This window comes from Lissotriton vulgaris, chromosome 11 (genome assembly GCF_964263255.1).
Source record: "Lissotriton vulgaris chromosome 11, aLisVul1.2, whole genome shotgun sequence".
In the NCBI taxonomy this organism is placed as follows: Eukaryota; Metazoa; Chordata; class Amphibia; order Caudata; family Salamandridae; genus Lissotriton; species Lissotriton vulgaris.
Window position 1 is genome coordinate 1,048,891,586 of NC_141699.1, and position 27,415 is coordinate 1,048,919,000.

General features: G+C 46.3%; 1 protein-coding gene across 5 annotated transcripts in view; it reads right to left on the reverse strand.

Moving 5' to 3' along the window:
- Nucleotides 1-27,415, reverse strand: part of ECT2 (epithelial cell transforming 2) — a 247,927-nt gene that overhangs the window by 204,206 nt on the left and 16,306 nt on the right. For 3 of the 5 annotated variants that reach the window (XM_086944386.1, XM_086944384.1, XM_086944383.1), the window contains exons 2-6: nt 7,396-7,529; nt 6,294-6,373; nt 6,099-6,191; nt 4,901-5,083; nt 2,702-2,791 (exon numbers count right to left, since the gene is read on the reverse strand). In XM_086944386.1, the coding sequence (XP_086800512.1) occupies nt 2,702-2,791; nt 4,901-5,083; nt 6,099-6,191; nt 6,294-6,373; nt 7,396-7,522 (573 nt within the window). In that variant the 5' untranslated portion in view covers nt 7,523-7,529. The remainder of the gene's footprint in view (nt 1-2,701; nt 2,792-4,900; nt 5,084-6,098; nt 6,192-6,293; nt 6,374-7,395; nt 7,530-27,415) is intronic. The other 2 variants (XM_086944387.1, XM_086944385.1) reach the window with 1 other exon arrangement.

Sequence of the window (27,415 nt, forward strand, 5' to 3'; positions counted from 1 at the left end):
CAGTATCGGAATGAGAGCCAGCTTATCCGTCTTAAAGACGGGTCAAATTTTACGCAAATACTTCAAAATACTGTCCTATTTCAAAGCAAGTCAGTTTGAAGATACACTGACAATGCAGGTTTAGTCCATGAGGCAGAATTCAAATCTCTCCTTGAACAGGTAGGTCTTCAAGGTTTTCTTGAAAAACTTAAAATCAAGGGAATTCCTTAGTACAGGATTCAGTTTGTTCCAGAGTCTAATTAATAACACGCCAGTGGTTTCTGTATTTGAAGCTTGAAGTTCATCTGGACCACTTGTTTATTGCAGCCTGATATCGAACAATATTAGTCATATCGGTAACGTTTAACCATATGCAGATATTCCAGAGATTGTACACCAAATTGCCTGCAGGCAAATGCAATAAATTCTAGGAAAGTCACAATCTGGGTCAAAACAATGCTCTAGTGCCTCATAGCCAGGTTTGTGCTATACAACTGCAGAAAAAATTAGATTACAAAAAATCCTCCAGACAGCCATAGTAGTGCTCGCAAAACAAGTCTGACTTCAGGTTAAGTTCAATTTGAACTTTTGTTGGGGAGAGTGAGAGAATCGGTTTCAACATTGTAATGTATATAAGTGGTCAGGATTGAACCAAGCAGAGTTACATGCCTTCTGTGTGGGGTTAACGCTGTATCTAGGTAGGCAAACTCTGAATGGAATAGGGGTCGCAGATGGGTTTACGGTCATCATTTTCATCATCTATTGCATATTGTAGATGTTCTTTAGGTATTTCCTCATTTTCCCAGGATATTCTTGCATTCTCACCAATTTTGTGAAGCTATATTTCGTTCACATCATTCTGTTTTGTGACTAGTATTGGCAGAGAATGTTCACCAAGGAACGTATATTGAACAGTTGAGGTAATAAAATGACTTTGGTGGTCTGCAGGTACCCCATTACCAAAAATCGAATTTACATTTCATATTTTAATCAAATGGCCTGATTCTTAACCCCTTGCGTGCAGGGTGTGTGCTCAGGACGGCCGGGGGCCCTCCGAACGCCGCCGATTCCCCAGAATGGTGCGCATTCTGCGCCTGCGCTGGGCAATTAATTACTGGATGGAGTTCGGACGGCCGGGGGCCGACCTGTGCACACGCCCAGCGTGACAAAGGACGGCCGGTGGCCGTCCTGAGCACGCAAGGGGTTACGCCCCCTAATTCAATCCCCGCACTGCGGCAAAATTATCACCGCAGAGAAGGGGTTAAAGTGAACACAGACATTTTAGGCCCCAGCCAGTTTAGAGCAGTCAATCTGTCCAGAATCCAGACTCCTGGTTATTGAGCAACTTAGTAGTTACACTGTAGTCCTCAATCGCCTTTTATAGGTTATGCTCAATGGCAACTTAAGGCCAGAGAAGCACAGGAGGATTTCCCACCATGAAGCCAAGTTATTAGAGAGCAAGGGTTGTTAGCTTAGATTGACCATGAAATGTTGTACTTTATGGGACTAGTGCTCACCCACCTCCTCTTTAAGAAATGCTTCAAGTTGAACTTAGGACAGTCTGTACCTACACAGAGGTAACAAGCCAGAAGTTAAATGTCGCGAAAAACAATCCAAAGGGTTGCAGCACAATACATATGGGACACTCTTGAGTACTTGGGGCTAGATGTTGAAAATTAACTTACAAGGGTGGGCATGCCTCAAAGACAATATTGAAGAACGGCTTCTTAGAAGCCAACATTTAATTAGGTAAAGGGGCCTTTTAAAACAGCTCATGGATAACACTGAGTGGGCAAACAAAGCAATATATATATTATTGCTTATTCCCTAAAACACGGGACCGCGGCGGGAGCCACACTTCTGGAAACAGTATTCCAGTGGGACAACTCAGACAACGGAAATAAACACCACAATCACTCTCTCCAACCCGAACCCGAGAAATGAAGACTACAGAGACCATGCCAGGCGCAGTTTGACATCGAATCAACCACCAGGGGGCCGGCATGAACTATTAAAAGTTAACATTACCTGCAGCTCACACTCAGCTCCCGAGGATTGTGGCAACCTTTGAGAAAGTTCGGAGCGACGACCGAAACGAGTCAGGACTTCCAGTAATGAATTGCCCATTAAATGCTTCAGCATAAGTGTGCAGCTCAAATTTCTTCCGGATAGATTATATATATATATATATATATATATATATATATATATATATATATATATATATACACACACACACACACACTTTTACTGCTGGCAAGCTTTCCTAATGCACTAAGGTGATCACTGCAGACAATCTTGCATGGGGGCAGCACTAAAGTAATTTTTTTTTTTTCATGGAACATAAGTAGCTCCCATTATAGCAAAGGTTGGAGACCCCTAGTTTAAATGGTAAAAGTTAATAATTCAAGCAGACCAATTGAGAACCCTCTTCAAAACAAAAAAAAATCAACCTCTCCTGTAGCTGCAAAAGCTAACAAAAGACTGAACGCAAGGCCAATTGTTCATATTGCAAAAGAAAGGCACTACTTTTGTTGTGTACCCTTTGGTACATGTTGAAACATCCATAAAAGTAGAGTAAATTCACTTGCCAATAATAACTTTGAGATTTATAAAGTGGGGTTTATTTTCAATAGGTATAATCCCTCAAAGGGAATATAGTAGCTCATATTTAAACACTCAAAGTTAATTTATACCCAACAACGGTTTGAAAATCTCTTACCAGTTCCTCTTTCCTTCTGAAACCGGTGAAGCACAGCACAAGGTTTAGCATGCTTGGGGAGTACAATGGGCGAGAAGTGAAAGGCAAAGGCTGAAAAAAAGAATAAATAGAACGTAAGAAGAAACCAGCTAGAAAGAAGTATTCAACCCATTGAAGGTTACAAAGAAGCATTAAAAGATATGCGACAAAGTGCAGCTATACAAACCCTATATTCTAGATCACAAATCGGTTTATACTACACAACTGCATTATAATTAGCTGAAAAAAGGATAACAGACGGCCTGTGTACAAAGACACAACTAATACATTTTTGACCAATGTGGCTTTATGATGCTGTTATAGGGGGAAAGGGGGGTGGGAGGGGGGCAGTCTGTGTATCGGTTCGAAAATTACTTACACAAAAAAAGCCTTCTATTACGTTTCTTCACAAAGCATTTGGTTGATTTGCCAGAGGATGGTGGCAAAAGGATATTTGTAATGATAGCGTCAGCAGTAACAAGGACACTTCATTGTTGAATCATTGCACTTTTTAATATTACTAGTTTTGCTCTTAGTTATACTACTTAGAGGCAAATAGGCCTCAGTGGTATTTTAGAAGCCAACCATGAAATCCGATTTCTGTAAAGCCATAAAACCGCACTAAACAGCTCACTCATCACCAGACTAGAAATCCACAAGCACTTCAGCGGTCAAAATCAGCTTCGCAAGAGCCAATTAAAATGCGCTCCCACGCTACTGCACCGTATCTCGCTGGTCCTGATCAGCTGGAGTACATTCAAATACACAGATACACTTCAGAAGTTTACTTGTGTTTTGATGTTCAGGTAATGCATGTAAAATTCTCCATCACAGCCTACTATAGTTTTAAATCTTACGGTGTCTCCACACCCAGGGCTCAGTATCTCCTAAAACATTTCAACTGAAGTCCAACTTCGGAGAGACTTCTTTCATAAAAGCATATGGATTTTGGAACACCCACATTTTGAATACATTAACTGGTGGATATAGATTTCTTTCAGTAGACTTTATAACCATCTTAATTAGAGCAAAACTCATTTTCCCCTCAGCAATAGCTCTGAGTAAAGGTGCCAGACGGCATATGGAGAAGACCAAAGAGGAACAATAATAGTACGCAACACATTACATCCCTTGTGGTTTTATTTTTCCTTTTTTGAGGGGCCTAACTTGCAGGGCATTAAGGAGGGAGTGAGGAATATTCCAAATACACAATATCGACTTCACCAATTATATTACTGAAGACAAGTAACCTTTTCTTCTACTTGAGGAGTCTTCCTTCACAATGACTCCTTATGAATTGCATTAAGTAGTGTGAACTAAGGAAGTCATGCAATACAGAGCTGGCAAAGTATTTATCACGGTGTGCCTGCAGGGGAAACTTTGCTAATGTAAGCCACTGGGACAGCCCATGGAGTTGGCATGAACGCTATTCGGAGAGTCTGTCTTGGCCGCGACCTAGCAGACCGTGATGTAAAGTGGATCCACAACTTGAGGCTATGCACTTGGTAACCATTTTACATCACATGGCTTCGGAAAGCCCAGAGCATGCAGATCATCCACCTAATGTGGTCAGTCGATAGGAGACCCTGCACTCCTGGGATCCAGTCCATGCAGTCGCTTCTCCCCTTAAATGAGGAAAAGTAAAAAAGGTCAGAGAACCGACAGGTTAGCCATGCCTAAGGACAACAAACTGATGCGTTGAACCTGCGGTGCATTTCTGCCTACGTTTTATCTGGATAGACAGTGAAAAGTGGCCAAAGCCTTCAGTTCAACAACCCTGTCCTCCTTCAAAAAAATACAGTCACCAAGAAAACTGCAGTATTGGTTAAATCACCAGGCAAACATGGTTTGAATCTACACACCATGAAGAACGCTAACAGTAAATCCAATAAAGGGGAAAAAAATAACACACAAGTATAGCAACCTTCCAGAAAATATACCATTGAAGAGCTAAATGAAGAGTACCATTCAGGTAAGCACATGGGAGTTAATAGTAGTTTGTAGGTTACTTGGTTGCCTTAAGAAACCATGTTGGGCAAATCTAGGGTGATCAGGGTTAATTGTGTTTGATCCTCCTGCACTCTGACATTATGGCCAAAGTAATAAGAGCCAAGAACGTTCAACCTAAAAGCAACAGCTCAAAGTATCAAACACAAAGTACATAGGAGTTTTTATACAGACCTCTCCTTTTTGTGAGCAATACAGTACGATGGGAGGTCCAAGGATGCGGCATTCTGCTTTGTACAAGTGATTGAAGACAGGATTCTGGAAGTCTGACAGCACAAACACCGTCTCGAATTCAGGGCTATCTGCATCTCCAAATCCTTCCACCGTTTCAGTTTTGATGTATGACACACTAATTTCCTTAATTTATTTCACAATAAAGAGTAATTATCAGGTTATGCAGGACATTTAATATTTCTGAATCCCTCTCACACTCAGTTGACATTCATACAAAGGATGTCTACCTTGATTACAACTAAGAAAAAAAAACCTATAAAAGCGGTCTCAATTTTTCTAAGCATTTATAGGTTTAAGGTTAATTCACATTGCAAACCCAATTAATTGATTGATATACCTCCTTAAATTTTATTTAGCAAAGACGGAGATCCCTGCACCGAAAATCAAAGATTATAATACAAGACAAAAAAAAAAGCCAAGTGAATTCCTCCAAGCATGTGAATAAATTAGTATGGTTAAAATAGCACGACATTGGTGTCCCAATTTCAATCTATGACCTCTTAAATAAATCAATGCCCCACTTCATCAAAACACTCACTCTGTTGCGTACGATTACCATGCACCCAATTTCACAATAGAAACCTTAATCTGAAGTACTGTCAGATTGGCTTTACGCCAGGTAGAACGCTGGTAATTACCGACAAGAGATATCAAATGTAATTTAAACTTAGTAAAGCTTACAAGCAAGAATTCTCTTCTTGGGGTAAAGGCTCTGATTATACACAATAGTAATCAGAAAGCCAGATTAATTAATGTAGGGGCCATATACTGGCTCATACGGTCAGTTCAGTCTAAGGAGGTTGATAAAAGATTTTTTTAAACTAATACCTGGTGGAATGTGTGACCCAAGGCCAGAGTTTTTCCAATGGTATCCATGAAATGTCTGTCTCTAGTAGGGATTGTTGTACTTAATGTACGATACCCAGCTCATTACTTTTTACAAGCAAGGTCAAATCCAAAACAATGCGAATTGCTTTAACTACACTAGGGTTGCAGTTGATAGCCTGAAATCCACATTTATACAGAGAGAACCAAACACCATTATGCATTGGAATGTTAGTTGTGCACTTCGATCAAGTCATCCAGTGAATTGCTGCATGCTCCATGCAAGTCCAGTGTGCAGAAGAAATGGACATACCATATTCACAATACTTTTAATAAACTTTTCACTTGGCTTTCCAGGACACTGTTCCTTTAGCTTTACAACTGGAACTTCCATTATTTTAACTGTCTGAAAAAGGAAGACTTCTATAAATCACAAACGACTGAGAAGCAAGGATTATGGGAGTCGTGGCTGTAGATAGATCATTTCAAAAACATAAGTGTCCCTTACCTCCAAGGCTTTCAACAGCTCTGCATTTTGTCCAGCGTCCTGCACCAAGACAACCCTAGTTTCAATTTGTGGCATTTCCTCTGTCGGGAAAAACATGGGTATTTGCTTAGTTTTTTTTAGTTTTTTGACTGGTCATCCAAATAAATTTAAATAAATAAAATCCCACCCCAAAAAAAAACCACATTAGGCTGTAGTAGAGGAACATCCCTGTTTCAAGATCAAACACAAAAAAAACGAACAATTCAGTGTTTAAGCGATATAAAAAAAGAAATATGGGGTACAAAAGTATACATTATCCACTCTTCCACTGAATGTATTAGTGGACATTAAAGACTGCACTGACTTGTTTATATTTAAAACAAACTACGATCATTTGTGTGAAAAACCAAGGGACTGATTTATAGTAGAAAGTTTCTTAAACATGGTAAATATTGTTATCCAGCACACTATTAAATCATGCTTACAAGAGCTGAGTGTTATTAAGTCTGCATATCAAATGTAAATGGAGTCCTAGGAAAAAAACTGTTCTGAGTCGAATGGGGGTGTTTAGGTTCCAGCAACAGAAGCTGGTACTAGGAAAGTTGAGACGATGGGGTTCTGGAAAAGTTGGTTGCTTCCGACTGAGGAAACTGTTGGATGTTACTAACTTGCAGTCACAATAACTAAATAAGATGACCAGTAAATATATATGCATGTGGCAAAAAGTTATTTGTTACCACCTTGTTTTGAAGAAAAGGCACTTCTACTAAAAGTGAAACCGATCAAAATCTTCATTGTAGTATGATCAATTTACTGCTAGGGTCTCTCTGCATTTTATAGGACTCATTTAAGCATCCCAGGCAGTGAATGGGCTACAGTGGCGCACACCTAGAATGTGATAAAGATACTGGTGTACGCAGCTGTTCATAAACTAGACTAGATCACATGAAAGCCCACTATCCTGGTGCTGATACGCCTGATGTTCTTCTACCCAACCACAATAAGAATGCATGCCTCGATAACATCATCAAGAGAAAAGTGAGCCCCTTATCCAAGGGTACAAAACAAACTACTTCTTGAACATAGATTACAAATAAAAGAAAGAAAAATAGTTCATAGTTACCATCAATTTCTGAACCATTGAATAGGTTCTCCTTGGAAGTTTCTGCTATAAAAACAGAAGTATCACTCAACAGGCTCCTGCCGGTTACAGAGGACATGACACTCTGGTCGCACATGGTGTCCATCATTCAGACACTACAAAATAATGCATTAATTAGAACATTAAATGGCCTAAAAGAATAAATCTAACGTGTTAAAAAGTCATAACAAGAGGGAATCAAATACTGTGGTCCCTGACAATCACTTTTCAAAAAGTACACATTTTCATAATACCCTACACACTACTTTAGAAGCACAAGCCTCTACGTACCCTTGAAAAACATGGAGTGGGCTTATTATTGTGAATGCCTGACGTGGATGTCTTTTTTCTTTAAGTTTACCGGTCATAGATGGTTAGGTAAATTAAATCTTGTGAAAGAGCTTTTACTTTTTTTTAATTTACATTTTTTAGGCCGAAGGGCTGGAAGCAATTTGTTGTCTGTTACTCCCATTGAAAATATATATGTTTTAAAAAAAAAAAACACAAGTAGGCAACAGGAATCACGGGAGTTGGAGATGGGAGAAGCACACAAGGGAAACTGGAACAGCAGATTTTTGGAAAGTGGAGTAGAAGAGCGTTACAGCGGAGAGAAGCAAGCACTTTCATGCAGGGCATAAGGGAAAAAGAAAAAAAGTAGTTCCCTAAAGTGGTGAGCAGTGGAAGGATGAAAGTCATTAAGCCAGGATATTAAAGAGTATATGCTTCAGGGAAGGGACAAACAAGCTAGAACAAGATTGAGAAGAAACACCACCAAATAAACAAGCAAATGAGAGGGACAATAAAGCCAACCAATGAACCATCTATTGCCCATGGGCTCACCATCACGTCTTGCCGGTCCTCTCCGCCAACCCTCAGGGTGGATTACCCCAAAGAGAGCAATGGGGGGGGGGGTGAAAGAAGACCGCAAGAGGAGATGGGAAGCACACAACTAAAGATAAAAACAAAAAGCATTATGAAGATGTGATATTCAATGCTACCTTTACTGCAATTTGCTAATTGTGTATGAATTAAAATGCAATAACTATTGGAAGCTACTCATTTGTTGATTGTATCATATGGGTCCAGAAGTAGGCACGAGTCCTGGCAAATGCCTCTGCTCTAAGAAATTAATAAACATAATATAAATAGGTGAAATCTGGCAAGCATGGGTGTCAGGAGAGATCAACTGCAGGAGGAAGTGGCATCTGTTAAAGTCAGTAAGAGGAAACAAGCATTGGAAATGCAATAGGTCTCGCACCATTAGAGTTAGTGCTTTTAGAATTGTTTATGGGTTTTTTTTGTAAATTAGCATTTTTGTTTCCTGTAGCCAATGCTAAAGTATTACAAATAAAAAAAGCCATAAACATTTCTAAAAGCTCTAACTGAAATGGTCTGAGAACTATTGCACTGAGTGAGGGTGAGTGAGGGTGAGTGAGGGTGAGTGAGGGTGAGTGAGGGTGAGTGAGGGTGAGTGAGGGTGAGTGAGGGTGAGTGAGGGTGAGTGAGGGTGAGTGAGGGTGAGTGAGGGTGAGTGAGGGTGAGTGAGGGTGAGTGAGGGTGAGTGAGGGTGAGTGAGGGTGAGTGAGGGTGAGTGAGGGTGAGTGAGGGTGAGTGAGGGTGAGTGAGGGTGAGTGAGGGTGAGTGAGGGTGAGTGAGGGTGAGTGAGGGTGAGTGAGGGTGAGTGAGGGTGAGTGAGGGTGAGTGAGGGTGAGTGAGGGTGAGTGAGGGTGAGTGAGGGTGAGTGAGGGTGAGTGAGGGTGAGTGAGGGTGAGTGAGGGTGAGGGTGAGTGAGGGTGAGGGTGAGTGAGGGTGAGGGTGAGAGAGTGAGGGTGAGTGAGGGTGAGGGTGAGTGAGGGTGAGGGTGAGAGAGTGAGGGTGAGAGAGTGAGGGTGAGAGAGTGAGGGTGAGAGAGTGAGGGTGAGAGAGTGAGGGTGAGTGAGGGTGAGTGAGGGTGAGTGAGGGTGAGAGAGTGAGGGTGAGAGAGTGAGGGTGAGAGAGTGAGGGTGAGTGAGGGTGAGTGAGGGTGAGTGAGGGTGAGAGAGTGAGGGTGAGAGAGTGAGGGTGAGAGAGTGAGGGTGAGAGAGTGAGGGTGAGAGAGTGAGGGTGAGAGAGTGAGGGTGAGAGAGTGAGGGTGAGAGAGTGAGGGTGAGAGAGTGAGGGTGAGAGAGTGAGGGTGAGAGAGTGAGGGTGAGAGAGTGAGGGTGAGAGAGTGAGGGTGAGAGAGTGAGGGTGAGAGAGTGAGGGTGAGAGAGTGAGGGTGAGTGAGGGTGAGGGTGAGTGAGGGTGAGTGAGAGTGAGGGTGAGTGAGGGTGAGGGTGAGTGAGAGTGAGGGTGAGTGAGGGTGAGTGAGGGTGAGTGAGGGTGAGTGAGGGTGAGTGAGGGTGAGTGAGGGTGAGTGAGGGTGAGTGAGGGTGAGTGAGGGTGAGTGAGGGTGAGTGAGGGTGAGTGAGGGTGAGTGAGGGTGAGTGAGGGTGAGAGAGTGAGGGTGAGTGAGTGAGGGTGAGAGAGTGAGGGTGAGTGAGGGTGAGGGTGAGTGAGGGTGAGGGTGAGTGAGGGTGAGGGTGAGTGAGGGTGAGGGTGAGAGAGTGAGGGTGAGAGAGTGAGGGTGAGTGAGGGTGAGGGTGAGTGAGAGTGAGGGTGAGTGAGGGTGAGTGAGGGTGAGTGAGGGTGAGTGAGGGTGAGTGAGGGTGAGTGAGGGTGAGTGAGGGTGAGTGAGGGTGAGTGAGGGTGAGTGAGGGTGAGTGAGGGTGAGTGAGGGTGAGTGAGGGTGAGTGAGGGTGAGTGAGGGTGAGTGAGGGTGAGTGAGGGTGAGTGAGGGTGAGTGAGGGTGAGTGAGGGTGAGTGAGGGTGAGTGAGGGTGAGTGAGGGTGAGTGAGGGTGAGTGAGGGTGAGTGAGGGTGAGTGAGGGTGAGTGAGGGTGAGTGAGGGTGAGTGAGGGTGAGTGAGGGTGAGTGAGGGTGAGTGAGGGTGAGTGAGGGTGAGTGAGGGTGAGTGAGGGTGAGTGAGGGTGAGTGAGGGTGAGTGAGGGTGAGTGAGGGTGAGTGAGGGTGAGTGAGGGTGAGTGAGGGTGAGTGAGGGTGAGTGAGGGTGAGTGAGGGTGAGTGAGGGTGAGTGAGGGTGAGTGAGGGTGAGTGAGGGTGAGTGAGGGTGAGTGAGGGTGAGTGAGGGTGAGTGAGGGTGAGTGAGGGTGAGTGAGGGTGAGTGAGGGTGAGTGAGGGTGAGTGAGGGTGAGTGAGGGTGAGTGAGGGTGAGTGAGGGTGAGTGAGGGTGAGTGAGGGTGAGTGAGGGTGAGTGAGGGTGAGTGAGGGTGAGTGAGGGTGAGTGAGGGTGAGTGAGGGTGAGTGAGGGTGAGTGAGGGTGAGTGAGGGTGAGTGAGGGTGAGTGAGGGTGAGTGAGGGTGAGTGAGGGTGAGTGAGGGTGAGTGAGGGTGAGTGAGGGTGAGTGAGGGTGAGTGAGGGGTTGAGGGTGAGTGAGGGGTTGAGGGTGAGTGAGGGGTTGAGGGTGAGTGAGGGGTTGAGGGTGAGTGAGGGGTTGAGGGTGAGTGAGGGGTTGAGGGTGAGTGAGGGGTTGAGGGTGAGTGAGGGGTTGAGGGTGAGTGATGGTCAGGGTGAGGGTGGGTGAGGGGTGGAGGGTGAGGGGTTGAGGGTGAGTGAGGGGTTGAGGGTGAGTGAGGGTGAGTGAGGGTGAGTGTGAGGGGTTGAGGGGGAGAGGTCAAGCGGGAGGGGTTGAGGGTGAGTGAGGGTGAGTGGGTGAGGGGTTGAGGGTGGGTGAGTGAGGGTGAGGGTTTTCTCACGCGCACTGAAGTGCCGAAGGGTATTATAGGCTCCTTTTTGCCAGTCCAAGACCGAGGGGTGAAAATTGTTCCGGGACTATTAGTGTGAAGGAAGGGAGAGCTGGCAAACGGCGAGTTTCAGGAGCTGTCACAGAGGAGTGCGAGCAGCGTGAATGAGGCAGACAGGCAGGCAGCATTGAGGGCCGGTGACCCAAAACAGGCCCAGGGCAGCGCATGCGCACTGCATGCCATTCACCGGACTACAGAACCGCGCGCCAGTAATGAAAGCACGAGCGTGCCGTCAGTCAGCAGCAGCAGCCTGCATAACACGGCCTCGGCGTAAGGCAGCCTTCACACAGCATACGGTTCACTAAACTGCCGAACTGCATGATAGTTATGCATGCACAGTGCCTGCCAGTCAGCATTCCGCAGAAGAGCCACAGAGTAATGCTGCCTACACACAGCATACTGTTCACTAAACTGCAGAAATGCACTCCGGAGCTCCGTCCGCAGCTTCCCCCCAATCGCAATGATCCTGCGATTCTAAGGTGGCCCCTTACTGCAAAACTGGTTGCGGAAATCCTGGTGCATGAGCTGGACTGCTGCTGGGGCGCATTGGTGCTGTTACAAGGGTGTAAGTGCAGCAAAATCACCCGATTGAGCGCTGGGCGCTGCGCATCTAAAATGACGGCAGCGCACTGAGGGGGAGACTTCCACCGGCTGCGGCAACGGGAGATGTGCACTCTGTTTGTGAGCGGCTGGGAGGCGATTCGGCGTGCAGACTCACAGCGGAAAACTGCGGAGGCGGCAGTCCTGGGGGAGAAGTCTGGAGGGCGAGATCGCCTTAACCTTCCTGTGGTGCACTACGCTCCCAAGATGGCAGTTATGGGATGCGGGCGGAGGCCTGATGCCGGCGAAGGTGAGAGGCAGACCGAGGTGAGGAGGTGCTGAATGCTGGAGTGGCCGCTGGGACACGCACCTTGCGCCCTGACCTACAGCATTGAGAGGTGAGGTGGCAGCGCTGTACCGATCCTGCTACGCAGCAACAATGGTGTGGAGGCACCGAGGACGGAGGCTGACTGGTGGCTGTGAGGCGTGAGACTGCTGACCAGCGCTGGGTGCTGGTTGAGGAAATCGCAGGCGGCGCAAGATTAACTGAGACACGCCGTCTGACTCTCTGAGGCTCCTTACTGCAGAGCAATACTTGTGGGAAAATAGAAGTGTTTCCCTTTCATAACGGACTTGCTGGGGCTGTATGGCAGAGGGGGAGAGACCACAAAGGCTATGGCGGAGGGAAGAGAGGGGAGGGGGGAGGAGAAATGCGACACGGCGGGAAGGGGAGGGGGCGGAGCGGGTTAAATTAAACAAACGAGACGGACGGAGGAGAGGGGAGGGGGGAGGAGAAATGCGACACGGCGGGAAGGGGAGGGGGCGGAGCGGGTTAAATGAAACAAACAAGACGGACGGAGGAGAGGGGAGGGGGGAGGAGAAATGCGACACGGCGGGAAGGGGAGGGGGCGGAGCGGGTAAAACAAGACGGACGTGCACGCGCTTTTAAGCTCAATGCGCATGCGCATTGAGCTTAAAAGTCACGGGCACTGCAAGGAATCGCCACGATTCCTTGCAGTGTGGATAAAGAGTGGATAAGCCCCCATAGTCTCGCTTGCTCGATGCGCATGCGCATCGACAGGCGAGACCTAAAAATATTTTCTGTACATCTCCTGCAAAAAAGCAAGGATCAAGGGAGAACTACAAGATTAACGACTAGTACACAGCCGCAAGTGTGCTTACTAGAGTCAGAACCTGTGGGATCTTGAGTGCCAGTCACCCCAACCAGTCAGCAAAGTACGACGAGGTTTACTAAATGAAGTTCAACTTACAAATGATCAGTGGCCAGGCAAGAAGGCCACCTAGATGTGCTCCTCCGGAGCTCCCGGTGACGCTCAGAATATCCAACATAATACTGTGATTCTACTGGGAGAACTGTCACATAACGTGGCTGGATTGACCCCTCTGGCTTACTCCTACCCAGAAAGGCATTTCAGAGGCTTCCAACTCGTCTAGCAGTGTGAACCAGCTGGAGATGGCTTAATTGGCAAGCCCGGCTGGGTCTTGCGGCCCGTGCTGGGTGCAAAGGCGTGGTGGAGGGCTGTTATGGCGTCTTTGACGTGGAGCCCCTGCAGGTACCCTCTTTTGCAGACCTTAGGGCACCTGCTGCCCGTGAGACGGCCAGAGTGCACCTTTGAATGGAAGATGCAGCGGCGCTAAGCTGAATACGAAGGTGGATCCCAGGTAGAGGAACAGCAGCTGCGGCTCACTCAAATTGCCTCCCAATTGCTTCCTGGCTGGTGGGCCCTGTATTTTTGAATCAGTGGCATTCTGCGTTAGACTGTAGCAGGGACAGCAGCCGAGGAGATGCAAGGTGCTGCCGCACTGACCTGCATTCTATTTGACCTAGGGCCATTCTTGTAGATCCTACCCTGGCGTCCCAGTCGCCTTCCTTGAGATGCCCCGGAGCCTGAGCCTACCGCCTTGACAGACTATTGGGGCAGTATGCAAGAGGCTGCAGCCATTGAACTGTGGGCATTTGCTGGGACACAGTCGAATTCTTGACGTTTGGTGACCCATCTGGGCCTCCATCCATGCCTGCATCTTCCTCCTGTGGTCCCTGGATAGTCTATGTGGGGACTGCTCTTGGGCTTGTGGGGCTGTGGAAGGCTTCAGCTGTGCTCGACAATTGGGTCTGTGGAGACGATTGCAGAGGACACTCATAAGGATGCAAATGGGAAAATATAAGCCAGTCAAACAGGCACTGTCCAACAAAATTGACGACTACGCTCCTTCACTGCATCCGGATGGCGCTACAGACAATCAGTCAAAGCCATCCCCTCCGATGGAACAGGAGGTACCTACTATGGCAGACATTATGCCCGAGATTAAGAGCTTCAGAGAGGACATGTTTGTAAAGGTCGACACGTGGCCCTGGAGTTGGGCTTGCTCCTTGCAGATTTCCGCAAAATCTTTGAGTGTCTTGGAGGCTGAGGAACAGGTTACATCTCTCCAGCAGGAGGTGGTATCCCTCAAGATGCTTGTGGCCGACCTCCAAACACTCAAATTGCATGGAGGACAGGTTTGAAGATGCAGCAGGCCCCTTGAGGAGAAATAATCTTAATTGGTGGGCTTTTCTGAGAAAGCAGAGGGGCCCTCTGTAGAGCTCTTCCTGGAGGACTGGATCACGAAAGCCCCAAAACCTAAACAAACCAAATTTGTTACTATCGAACGGCCCCACTAGGTGCTGGCGCCGTGAGCCATTATTGCCAGACTGTTTAACGGCAGGGATAGAGACAGGATCCTACAATAGGTCTGAATTCAAAGCACCCCCAAGTTTGAAGGTAGGAACATGATACACCCAGACTACAACCATAAGGTGGCTGACCTTTGCATAGACTACATGCCCATAAAAGCCCAGTTGTGGGAGCCAAAGCAACGCTATAGCCTCATGTTCCCTCCGAAATGCAGAGTACAACAGTATGAAAGGAACGCCTACTTTTTTGTAACTCCTGGAGAGGCCAATGACTATCTGGATACAGGGGGTAAGGGGTAACCGTAAGGGAGTACAGCTGGCCGTAGAGTAACCAGATCGCAGCGCCATTCTGCAGATTTGACCCCTCAATTCCGTATCTGTAGCACTCGAAAAATCCTGGTATGCCCAGATGGAATTTAGAAGGTTACAACTTTGTGCCCGATAATCTGGAATTCTTTCAGATGCACAGAGGGCCTAGAGACTATCATAGCGAGGACACACATCAAGAGTGAGTGACTTCTGTGTAGGATCATTCTGTGTCTACCTAAATTTGTCATGCATGTGTCTGAATGATCCCCTATTATGCTCTCTCCCCTCCTGTTCACCTTTTTACTTTGCAAAGATGGATCTAGGATGATGGACACTGGTCTGGCGCTTGCTCCTCTAAACTTGATGTGGGGATGTGATGGTTGGTGGGCGGAGAGGGCGGGCAATGCTTGCTAATTGGACTATGTCACAGTATCCTTCTTTTGACAGTTACTGGTAGACACCAACTACTGCTGGTGTGGGGGTTTTGTTGAGAGCAATTAGCCTCGCCGCCCTGAAAGCTCAATACTTTTGTTTGTTGAGGCTACAACCTGTACTAGGAGGGAGGTGGGACCTGTTTTGGCCTGAATCGGTGTGACAGCTGTCGTTTGAACTAGCTGCTCATGGGTGGGTGGGGGCGTTTTGCCTTTTTTTTGTTTCAATTGCGATAGTCTATGATTGTGGAGACCTAGTTCTATGATACTCTATCAAAGTTTGTATTGAATTATATGTTTGAGGAGGTGGGAACAGCATGACTGTGGGGCATGGTGACAGGGATTTCCTGAGATTCACAGTGCCATGACAACTGCCTGTAAGTTAGTCACTTGGAATGTTCAAGGCCTGGGGCAGGAAGTAAGCAGCACAGAATATACTCTTACCCGAAACGCTATGAGGGTCTGTGGCCATTCTAGAAGAGATGAACACTTGGGAAGCACAAGTTACAACTACAGCGCAGAAGGAGGGGCAAATATTTGCTACCTCGTACTCCAGTTATGTTAGGGGAACCCCAATCTGGGTTGTGCCTGAAGTCACATTTGTGGCTAAAGAGGTTGGAATAGACCCCAAGGCTTGATATCAGGGCAATGGATGCAGAAGGCATCTGTTTGGTAAACGTGTATACCCTCAATATAGATGCTGGATTATCTGGGTCTGTGATTAGCGCGGCCGCAGAGTATGTGGGGCCTCGGGTGATCCTGGCTGGGGACTTCAATTGTGTGCTGAATTAAGGGCTGGTCCAGTTGCCTCCACAATGGGAAACTAAGCCGGAATTGGCAGGCGCCCTCAGGGAGGCTATGTTGGGACTGGGACTGCAGGATAAATGGAGACTTCACTTCCCCCAAACTAGAGCGTATTAGTGCTATGTGCCTGTCACGGGACTCATAGCTGCATTTACTGTTGGTGTCCTGTTGCAGTGTGTGGCAGAGGTTTATCTACAAAGAGGCATATGAGAAGAGACTGCTCCCTGTCTCTATGAGAGAGGAGCTTTTAGTCATGATCCCCAAGCCCAATAGGGACGCTACGATGGTCTCCTCCTACCACCCTCTATCGATGCTCAATGTGGACGTGAAAATTCTTAGCAAGGTATTGACAATTAGGGTAATGGTGCACCTCCCAAAACTGGTCTTCCTGGATCAATGCGGGTCTTTACCCCGTAGCAACAGCCTGTACAACTTAAGGAGTTTGCCCATGGTTATGCATGCTGCAAGTGTGGCAGGGGACCAGTGTGCGTAAGCACTGCTAGACACAGAACAAGCGTTTGACTTCCTGTCACAGTATTTCTTGTGGATGGTCCAACAGAAAGTGGCCGGAGAGACTTACGTTAGTTTAGTGCAATTACTCTACAGAGCCCATGTTGCAAAGATGGGTGGGGGTGGGGGGGGGGAGGGGTGTCAACAGTGATACTGCACTTCACCCTCCACAGAGGGACCAGACAGGGCTGCCCCCTGTCACCCCTGCTCTTCACTTTAGCGATTGAACCACTGGAATGCAGATCACCAGACGTTGGGAGGATAGGGGCTGCGGATAGGGGAGAATGACCATGTGGTCTGTCTAGCTGGATGAAGTGTTATTCTATTTACGCAACTAATATATTTGGTCCCCATAATGCTCACGGTCCTTGACAAGTTCAGTGAAGTTTCTGGGTTACATTTTAATAGATCCAAATCAAAGTTGTTCCCATTGGAGAAGTTGGTTGGTACATGGGAACAGGACCTGCAGAGATTAGATCTCCAGTGGGAAACTATGGTGGTCAGACACCTCGAGATACGGCTTTCTTAAGAACAGCATAATTTGACACAGTACATTTTAGTCAGTGTTGGAGAGAATGAAACCTGCAGTTATATTCTGGAACACTCCATATCTCCTTGATAGGAAAAATTATGTAAAAATGATAATACTGCCTTGATGCCAGTATGCATTTTAAGGAACCCTCTATGAGGTCCATAAAACAAAATTTGTGGAGCTGGTGGTTGAGCTTTCGTGGGCATCAGGAAGAAAGAGGGTTAGTCTAATTCCCCTTAACCACACCTGCGACCATGGGAGGTCTTGAACTGCAGAACCTAGAACTAGATTACCTGGTCGCACCACTGAAGCACATGGTCCATTGGCTTGAAGAGCATGCTACTGAGGGGTACCTGTGAAGATGTCCTGCCCCAACTCTAAATGATGGGGCGAGAGTCCCAGAAACGCTGCCTTCTGTTGCCCGGCAGGTGTTTGGATCTTGGAAAAGGACGGTCAGGATTTCCCTGAAAGAAGTCCTCTACATGTCGGATATGCCTCTCTGGAAGCTGCATCCGTTTAAACCCATTGCTCGAACTATGGTGATCAACAAATGGTGAGACTATGGATTGGAGCACCTACGAGACCTCTACCCAAATAACATGTTCATTACATTGACCAAATGGTATAGAAACATTCCAGCTAGGAACAGGACAGTTCCTACAGTTTGCAAAAATTGCGGCGACGGCTCCAGAGAAATGGCTGCCCTTCCCTGAGGTCCCCAGGGAGTCTCAGACCTTGAAAACATTGTTAAACATGGCTGGTGGACGGAGACTGATCTCACACATTTAATGGGATTTGGGGGTTGGATATGCTTACGGGTGTGCTGCGGTGCAGGCCAAGTGGGGGGGGAACATATTGGAGGAGCCTCTCTCAACTAAAGGCTGAGAGAAGATCCACAAGGGGGTGAAAAACACTAATGATCAGTTTAAACTACTTCAGGTTAATGCAGTGCACCAGATTTACCTCACCCTGGGCATGCTTCATGCAAAATACCGGGCATGACCCCCCCCCCCCCCATCCTGTCCCTGCTGTCCTGGGAACAGGGCAGGCTTCCTGCATACATTTTAGGGGTGCTCGAAGCTTGCTGATAACAGGGAGGCGATCATCAAGTCTCTGAACACCACCATCTGGTGGGCTATTCCTAGGGAGGAGAGTCAATGCTGGTTAGAGCGGATCTATAATTTAAAAGAAGAAACTTAGTTGAGGGTTCCTTCGGCTGTGCCTGGTTGGCAAAGTGTAGAATCGCTATCCGCTCGTTGTGTCCAGTCGTACCAGACATAAAAAGTCTGGATGAGAGATATGGCCGGATGGGCAAATGCTGAAGAGAGCCACATGCGCAAAACAAGCATAGACAACCTTGGACAAATTATAGGCATGGCTGGCAATGCTCACCATACTCTTAGAGCCCCCAGATGCACTACCACTGTAGATGAACGTGCTGTTATGAGTTGCTGATGCTACCCAAAAGCCCTGAAGAGAGGCAGATGGGGATCCTGGGGTGGTACCACAGTTTAAGGCAGTCATTCCCTCATGCTGAACGCAATTGAAATATACAGTGCCAATTATAGCCTATGATGCACTAGAGCCAAGGAGGAAGGAGGGATACGGTTACAAATACTAGTTGAAATTTATTGTATTGTTCACATAGAAGATGGAAAAAAGCTTATTAAAATGTATACCACAAAAACAGCACAGGGAGAAATTCCTAGCAGGTTCAGAGCATGGATGGGCGTGTACCTCTGAAAATGGCATATTTTAAAGGACCATTTGCCATCTCACCACCCATAAACAATCAGATGCGACACTGTTAAAAGTAACGAGAGCACAAACAATGTGTGGAAATATCACCCAGTGTATTCATTTGTTTTGGTGCTTTTAAAATATTTGTTTGCACCACACACAAAGAAAGAAAAAAACACAAACTATCACCATGGTGTCCCAGGGTTAGTGCTCCTATACAACTCGGCCACTGGCTAATTGAATGAAAATCCCTACAATGAGACCGCTGAAAGTGGCAGCACATGGATATCACAGTGCGGCTCGCTTGTGGTTAGAGAAAATTGGCAGTAGAACACCGTACCATAGTTCAATACATTGGTCTTTTAAAAAAAAAAAATAGGATAAGCTTTTCAAATGCAGCTGGTTACTTAATAAACTAGGTATGTAGATGTAGGTAGGTAGAGTTCAAGATGTTGCACTTTTATTACCCAACAGTTAGAGTTTGACTGCAGGACAATATTAGGGTAATAACAAATGCCTGTTTATTTCATCTGCTGTTGAGGAAACACCGGTCGTTTCCACAGGAATATTGAAGTAGATAGGATACCCTCAAATGGGACCAGGTACCGGAGACAAAGCAGAGCTGCAGTTACAAAGAATCTGTAAGCAATGTAAAACCCCCCTTGGTCATTGTAGGGCCTGCAATTGCCCTCCAATAACATATGCTAAATGTACAGCAACAGTCACAAAAAGCCTTGAAGAATCTGGCATGGCAGGACTAGTCCACTTTTTTGTGGAACACAAATTAGTTAAGTCATTCCCACTTCCTTGGCCACAATGAAAAGACTTTGTCAGAGCGGTTTGAGGATTCCTGGAGTTAGCCAGATTCCCTAAAGAGAATGTCACCTGAAGACCCCAAACCGAAAGTATTAGGGTGTCCAATTTTCTTAATCGACAAAGAGCTCCTGGCTATCATGTGCTTTCAAAGAATGAACAGTTTCCAGGATAAAGAGAGCCTGCACCGTGACCAGGACCGAGCAATCTTCCTCTGCAGTATCATTAGACATGTAGCAGATTGGTAAAAGAGAGCCATCCAGGACATGCAGTTCCTGACATCCACATTGTATCCTACCCCATCTGGTTAAGAAGTGATGTGAAAGATCACCAACTCCTCTCATGAGGATCAGTGGAAAGTTTCTTGCGCTGCTCCAGCAAGCCTGGAATCGTACACCTAATAGTTATTTGCAAAAATATGACAACGAGCACCATTTTTTTTTTTTGTTTTTTTTTAAACCTTTATTCAAAAAGTAAGGAGATACATGCGCAGGCCCACAACCAGCATGGCCGGCCGCAAAGACAGTAAATAGGAACAGGAGAAACGTAGGCCAATCAAAAATCAGGATATTTCAAGTTATTCCAGACGTGGCTGTGAGATTCGCAACACAGGATAGGAGGTTTTCATTTTTAAATTTTAAGAGAAGAGTGGGGGCTGCAACAACAAGGACATCACACCTTACATGAAAAATACACAAAAGAGACGAGGAGGGACGTACCCCATTTTCAGTCGGAGATAGGCTATGACTACAGCAACTATGAAATCTAGGCAGCCGCGGCGGTCGAACTGGGCAGTAAGCAATACTACAGAAAGCAACATTACCAAGTATCATCCCATAAAGCCCCCCCCCCCCCCCAAGAGCAGAGAAACAGAGGCTTGTTGAGATGCCAGAAAAAGAAAAGGTGCACGACCAAGAGACAGCCAACCCTACTAAAGAGGAAAGAGCCCTCCCAAAGCCGGAAAAGAGTGATAGGGACCATAGAACAAAAACTAAAATAACAACCCCCCCCCCCGCACCCCTGTAATGGCTACGGCCTAACCCACTAACAGCGTGCCTGTCGGCCCGGAACTGCCCCACAGAAGGGAAAAGTAAAAGAAGTGGAGGAGGAGAGAAACAGACACACTCCCGGACACCCGGTACCCCCCGCCAGCAGTGACCTCCCCAAGGCACAATCATCGTCAATCAAAGCAAACATTTGGCGATATAACGGGGAGGACAGTCACCAATAAGAAACCCCCCCACCCCACCCAAGGCCCGGTGAGATATTCGGTGCAATCCCGGCAAAAAAGAACTGAGCAATCCCAGGAAAGTAAAAGTCAACCCTGCAAGTATCACGGGGAGATCCATCGCCAAAACCACAGCAAATGCGATCAGGAAGAGCGTCTCAGGCAGTCCAAAGCAGTGGCGAGGAGCAAGAACAACTCAAATCCGGGATCAGCCCTGACCAGTGCGAATCCTTCCCGAAGCACGCGCCAACCAAGCCACAGCCGACCAGAGGCAGACAAAGCGTCCACGGCAGTCCGAGGCACTGAAGATGGAACAAAGTCCGAACACAAAATGGCGGCCTCCGTTATACAGCCGGGCCAGGACGAGGAAGAATTGCAGTCCCCTTCGACAGGACCCTGAAACTCGGCATAGACGATCAGAACCTCCAGCGACGATACTCCATCGGATAGGAAACGTGAAGGGAAGACCAGGCACTGTAACGGGTGAAGGAGGAGTGGGGCAGACTCCCAAATGAGCGAAGTCGGGCTGCCGCTCGGGCACCTTAAGATGGCGGGCCAAATCGCTCGGCGGGTCCACAAAATGCTGTTCAGGTGTCGCAGCATCAATGGCCGGTCTTGAGCAAACATCGTCCAGCTTTGCCGCCAGGGAGACATACGTGACGGTGAATTGTGAGCGGAGCGCCCCAATCGCTGCCATTACGGAGCTCAATAAATGTGCGCTATCCGTCCCCTCCATCCCGGGGCCCAGAGGACGGAGGGGGGCACAATCTCCAGCCCACATCGCCGGGCTCCGGGCACACATGCAGGCGATCTCAACAACAGGGGCGCCCCAAACTAGCACGCTCAATACAGTCACCGGCCGTGGGTGCAGCCAGTCAGCCCCCGGACCGGGAAACGAGGGTCAGGCACACAGCCCCCAGCCACGGTTCAGGAGGATCACAGCACGTCACGATGTCTCTTCACCGGCACTCTCCATCGACGAGGTCACAAGTCGAAAGTGCAAAGAATTATTCGAATCCGGAAGACCGGCCACGATCTTGGTCACACAGCCGATGTTGACCAGCTCCCACTCGGACAGTTTAGGAATCGAGGTCCCGGCGGCAGCCCTGGAGTAGGCCGAAGATGGGACACGACATAACTCAGTCGCCGAATAAGGTAGGAAGTCCGGGACGGCACCGTTGGCATCAGGCAACCTTCATACGTCCAGGCATAGGGCGTGGGTAGAGGATAGACAACAGGATAGACGAGCCGCCGGCGGAGGTAGACGGAGCCGGGAGCTTATGCGGCCATTTTGGTTCGCAGCGTAGCTCCTAATTCCATGTTTCTTGATAAAGATAGTCACTTCTTGAGAGCCACAGTACATGGAAACATGTTTAGACTCCAGGCTCTTTTTTGGTATTACAAAAGTACATGAACAGGTTGCTCTTAAACTAGGTTACACAATTTCAACTACGCTCTTGAAAACATGGCATTGTAGCACCCCCGCCTCCTTCATGTCTATTCAGAGATTTTAAATACATTAAGGATTCAGGTAAAGACAGTGTACCCACAGAAGAATACCTAGAACACAGCGAGAGTTGTGCAGCATTTTACAAAAATTACGAGTTTCGCTACTTTCGCGATAACAAGAGACAGCCTCAGTGAGAGGGCTTCCATTCCCAGTCCTTCCCCTTACACAGAGAGCACAGTAGAATGCAGAGAACCAGCAACCTGAGACGGCGGAATCCACTTGTAAAATATTAATAGCATGCGTTCAACTCTACCGCCAACTCCATACCAGCTTTCCAATACCAAATACATATGAGGGTCTTGAAAAAACTTCCATGCACTTGCTGCTATGCATAAGCAACATCCTGGTAGCTACCCAACCACAGTCTACAACAATTGTTCTTTGAAAAGTATGTTCTGAACTTTGAGTATTTGTCAAATGGAACCAAAGTTAATAGCAAACTAATGTCATTTCTAATAGAAAGTGCATCTGAACGTAACAGTTCCCACCTCATGCCATGAACCCAAAAATTTGTTACAACATATAGATGGTGTGTTTAAGTAAACAGCACTCACATAAAAAATAAATAAATATGGTTGTAAGAGACTCTAGAACTCCGGGTAGCTGATCAGGGCACGGCATAGAGTATGTTAGTAGTGGGTGGAAGATATATTACTCGCATAACAGTCATGAGGCACAAAGCAAGCGTGTGGCAAGGTTTACTTGATGAGCCTCAACATGATTAGAGTACTCTAAGTTATAAGTAGTGCTTACCCGGAACTGGCAATGTGGATGGGGGCTTCTTTGAGTCCTCTGTTTAATGTATATATGGCCCCTCTCGTCTCACTGATATCCAAGTATGGTGATAGAATTCACTTTCCAATGCTCTAATTACCCTATGATGACGTGTGAGTTAGCATCATATGACTAACTAATGCATTTACGTAAACGCACTTATGCTGAATTCATATACTTACCTATTACTTATACTCGAATGTACGTGTGACCATATTAGTTTCTTAGCTTAGCCTGTGTGCCACCATTTTGTGTAACTCTCTGAGCCCGCGGGCTCTGCTCGCTCATGCCCCTCCCGCAGGAATACAGAAATATACTAAGACAGCAGTTTTCGTTTCTCGGCTCACTGTGACCGAAACTAATAACGTATGTTATCTGCAATGTTCTCATGCCCAGAGACGCCGAAGCCTAGCTCCCTGGCCTTGAGCAGAGATAATAATGTATCCCTTGCAGGTGCAGATGCCTGCTATATGAGAGCATTGTTCACTGGTCTGGGGCTCAGTAGTTTTCCACAAGGGGCGTACCCCATTTACTGTGTTGCATTATAATGTATTGCTGTGATGCAGAGAGTCAGTCCTCTCGTTCGCACTCCTAGGAGTGAGGTCGGACAGGGCCCTCTCATATGAGTGTTGTTTGGCCTAATAAAGACTTTTGTTTTTACTTCTCCACTGTCCGGCTGACTTCCTATAAGGTAATTATAGGTGAGTGCTGTAAGTCACTCCAGTGGATTTGAGCCACGCTTATCAATGGGATCGGGATAACATTGTGCGCCGACGACACCTCTCCCTGGATAAGACCAGCACCAAGGCAGAGGGAAATTTTAAAAACTGTCTGACGGCAGTGTTACAATGGATGAGGGAAAACCATCTCTGTTGCAATACCAGCAAGACAGAAATCTTACCAATTGGGAAAGACAATCTTTTTCATCCAAAGGATTGGTGGCCAGATGACACCACAGCACCGCCATCAACTGTGGAAGTGGCCAGAAACCTAGGCGTCTGGTTTGACTCCGGCGTTTCCTTTAAGCCCCATGTCCTGAAATTGACCAGAACCGGTTTCGGGTTTATAAAAACCTTGGGAAAGTTTTTCAACCCGATTCCCCTGGTGGCCGTGGCCAAAAAGATAGTGGCAGTGGCCCGAATATCATCGAGACTGGACTACTGTAAAAGTCTCCTTGTGGGAACCAATAAAATCATCCTAAAGAGACTACAGGTAGTGCAGAATGCAGCAGCCAGATTGGTGTTGGGCCTTCCACGCAGGGCTTCGGCCACCCCTGCATTGAAGACCCTCCATTGGCCACCGGTCTGCAAGAGAATTCTGTTCAAACTGCTTCTAATAACATTCAGAGCCTTTCATCAGGTAGGTTCCGGACATCTTTCAGCAAGATTCAAGCCATACACCACGACAAGAATATTAAGGTCAACTACGGCTAATCTGCTGGGCGTCCCAGCGTTTAGGCTAGTCACCCGAGGCGGAAGGTCAGCGACCGTCCTGGGAGCCAAAGCTTGGAACAGCATGCCCAATGAACTGAGGGCCACTTAACAAGAGGGGCAATTCAGAAAACAGTCAAAAACGTGGATCTTTGAGCTATCAGTGGATTGCTGCCAAAAGCTTATTTAGGCTTATGTCACCTTTCTGATCTGTTGTTGACAGCGCCAGGAGACTCCGTTAGGAGTGACAGTTCGCACTTTATAAATTTTCATTTCATTGGTTTGCTCACTGGGAGATAGGGTTTAAGGTAGTGAATAGGATAGGTTTGCAAGTATACAGCTTTTGATGGGGGTGAATTTACTTACTGATACTCAACTGGGAGCAGGGGTCTTCTAAGTTGGAAAAGGTACTTTAAATTTTTTCTTTTTTTTGTAGGATGGTCATGGATATTTTTTTACGGTCATAGTCCGGCTTAACAGCATTCCACACACTGATCGTGCTACTCGCAGAGAGCAGGTAAATGCTTAATCCTACTGTGTTTCGAATATAGAAAATCAAATAGATATATAGTTGGGACCAATCCAGTTATAAACTTCATTCAATCTAATTTGGAAAACATAGATCAAAGTATGCATGTTTAAAATACAATATTCATCTTAATACAATAAACATTTATAAGAATTACCAATTAAAAACAGCAGATTTCATATAACAACCGTCAAAACAATGAGGGTATAGGGTTAGACAATGCAAAAATGTGCAATTCAAGGTCTATAGCTTGTGTAATGAACACAGTAAGCGGTCGAATAAAGTGCAGCATAATGCCAGTTAACAAATTAATTTGTAAATAAATAATTAAAAAAACAGTTGACTTATATTAAAAGAGACATCCTTTAGAAGTTATAAAACTTAAAATTATAAATACATTTTACAGGACCTGTGTAGCATCAAACCGGATTTAAATTGTAGTAGTAATGTGGAGCTAAGGATTAACAAGGCTTACGAAATTCTAATGAATGTCTCCTTTGCTTACAAGCTCAGTTTTTGCCTTCTGGGATTCCTTCCTTTCATAGTATAGCTTCGCCAAGAATGCCTCTAGCCTCTTTTTTGGGAACCTGGAGCATGAACTGGGATTTTCGTACAATTCGGGGACCCCTAGCGAGTAGAGGGCCAGTTTAACGTACTCTAGCCAGGGGATTGTGTGTGCATTATCCAATAAAAGACAGTTGTGTATGATAGTCTGATTAAGGTCCACTGTATCCCCTGCTTCAGATTGGGTGCCAGGTCATGATCAGGTATTCTCTGGCTATGCCAGACACATAGGGCAAATGCAGCTCTAAGTGAGTGACAGTTTGAAAATGAGGGAGGGAGCGAAGCGATCCTCTTGAAGAACCCATTCTCTATCTTCTGTAGGGAGTCGGTTGATACAATGCCCCTTTCCCCTGCTTAGTTTATCATTGCAGAGATAGCTTTGGCAATATAAAAAGTTATTAGTGTTAGGGGCTTTGGGCCCAATTTCTAAATGAAACTGGAAACTACAGCCAGAGAGAACCCCATTGTTTGTGCCCTGCTTCCCACCATGTGTGACCAGGTTTGTTTAGTATTGAAAACAACTCCTATATAGGAGACGGTCTTCCCAACGGCTAGTTTGCAAGTCCCAATATGGAACAATGGAATATTTTTAGGGGGGGGGGGGGGGGGGGGGGGGAGTAGTCGTGAAACTAAAATAAAAGTTTTTGATTAGTTTATTTCGAGATCCATGGATAACGTAAAGCTCACATAGGTGTCAATTAGGTGTTGAAGTGATACGCTTGTCCTTGCTATCAGGACAGTGTTGTCTGCTTATTACAGAGCTGGGAGTGTAAGCTATAGTTAGCTATAACTGCTGAATTTCCTTGGTTTTGTACGAGTGAAATCATACCCCAACTAGAACGACCCTTTAACCTTTGGTTATTATATATATTGCATGTGCTCTGCTGACAGTGTTCTTTGCCATTAAACAAAAATGAACAAGCTCACACAGCACACTGGGCATCGGGTTCTGCGTGTACAGATGGAACTATGCTCATGGCATGGTAACCTACCTCACTATGTCCAGCTCTTACAGTGACTGACTGCTGTGGACCATATACATAAAACAACTTGGGTCATTCACAATAGGGTCTGGGAATATGGCATGGCTTTTGGTCAAGCTGCCCTCATTCTCAGAGGCCATCAAAAGAGCTGCATGCCACAGCCATTGCAGTTAGTTTTGTAGATATGCCCCTCCTCATACCCAAAGATTCCCGTGGGACTTAAATCCATAAACTCTCAAGTGAACCAATTGTCCTAGTACTATGCTAAATTTCGTGCATTTGATCAAACTGTGCTAGTGGTATTAGCAGATCTAAAATTCCCTGTGTCACCAGCATTGTCAAATCTGCACAAAAACAAGAAAAAGAAAAAAAAAAAATTACAGTTGTATGCCAGATTTTGTTCAGATATGTCAAACTGTGTTTAGGCGAAGCAAATCGTGTCAAATATGTTATGGAAACTCAGTCATAACCTAACCTCTGTATAATTGAGAGCAAAAATTGCAATTTTGCTTTAGACTTGCAGTCTTATTCGGTTCTAGACATTTTACCTGATTTTTCTGTCCGACTATGCAGAAATCTTGTCAATAAAAAGAAATACATTTCTGGATGGTCGTGAAAATTTTTTTCTCACTCTCTAGTGAGACATATCGCAGGCAATTATTCTTGAACTCTTCTTGCTAACATGCATGTTTTACTGTTGCGGACCATGTAGAAAGTAGGCTACAGGGGTGGCACCTCCTATATGGCGGAGGAGCGTTGCCCCACTAGC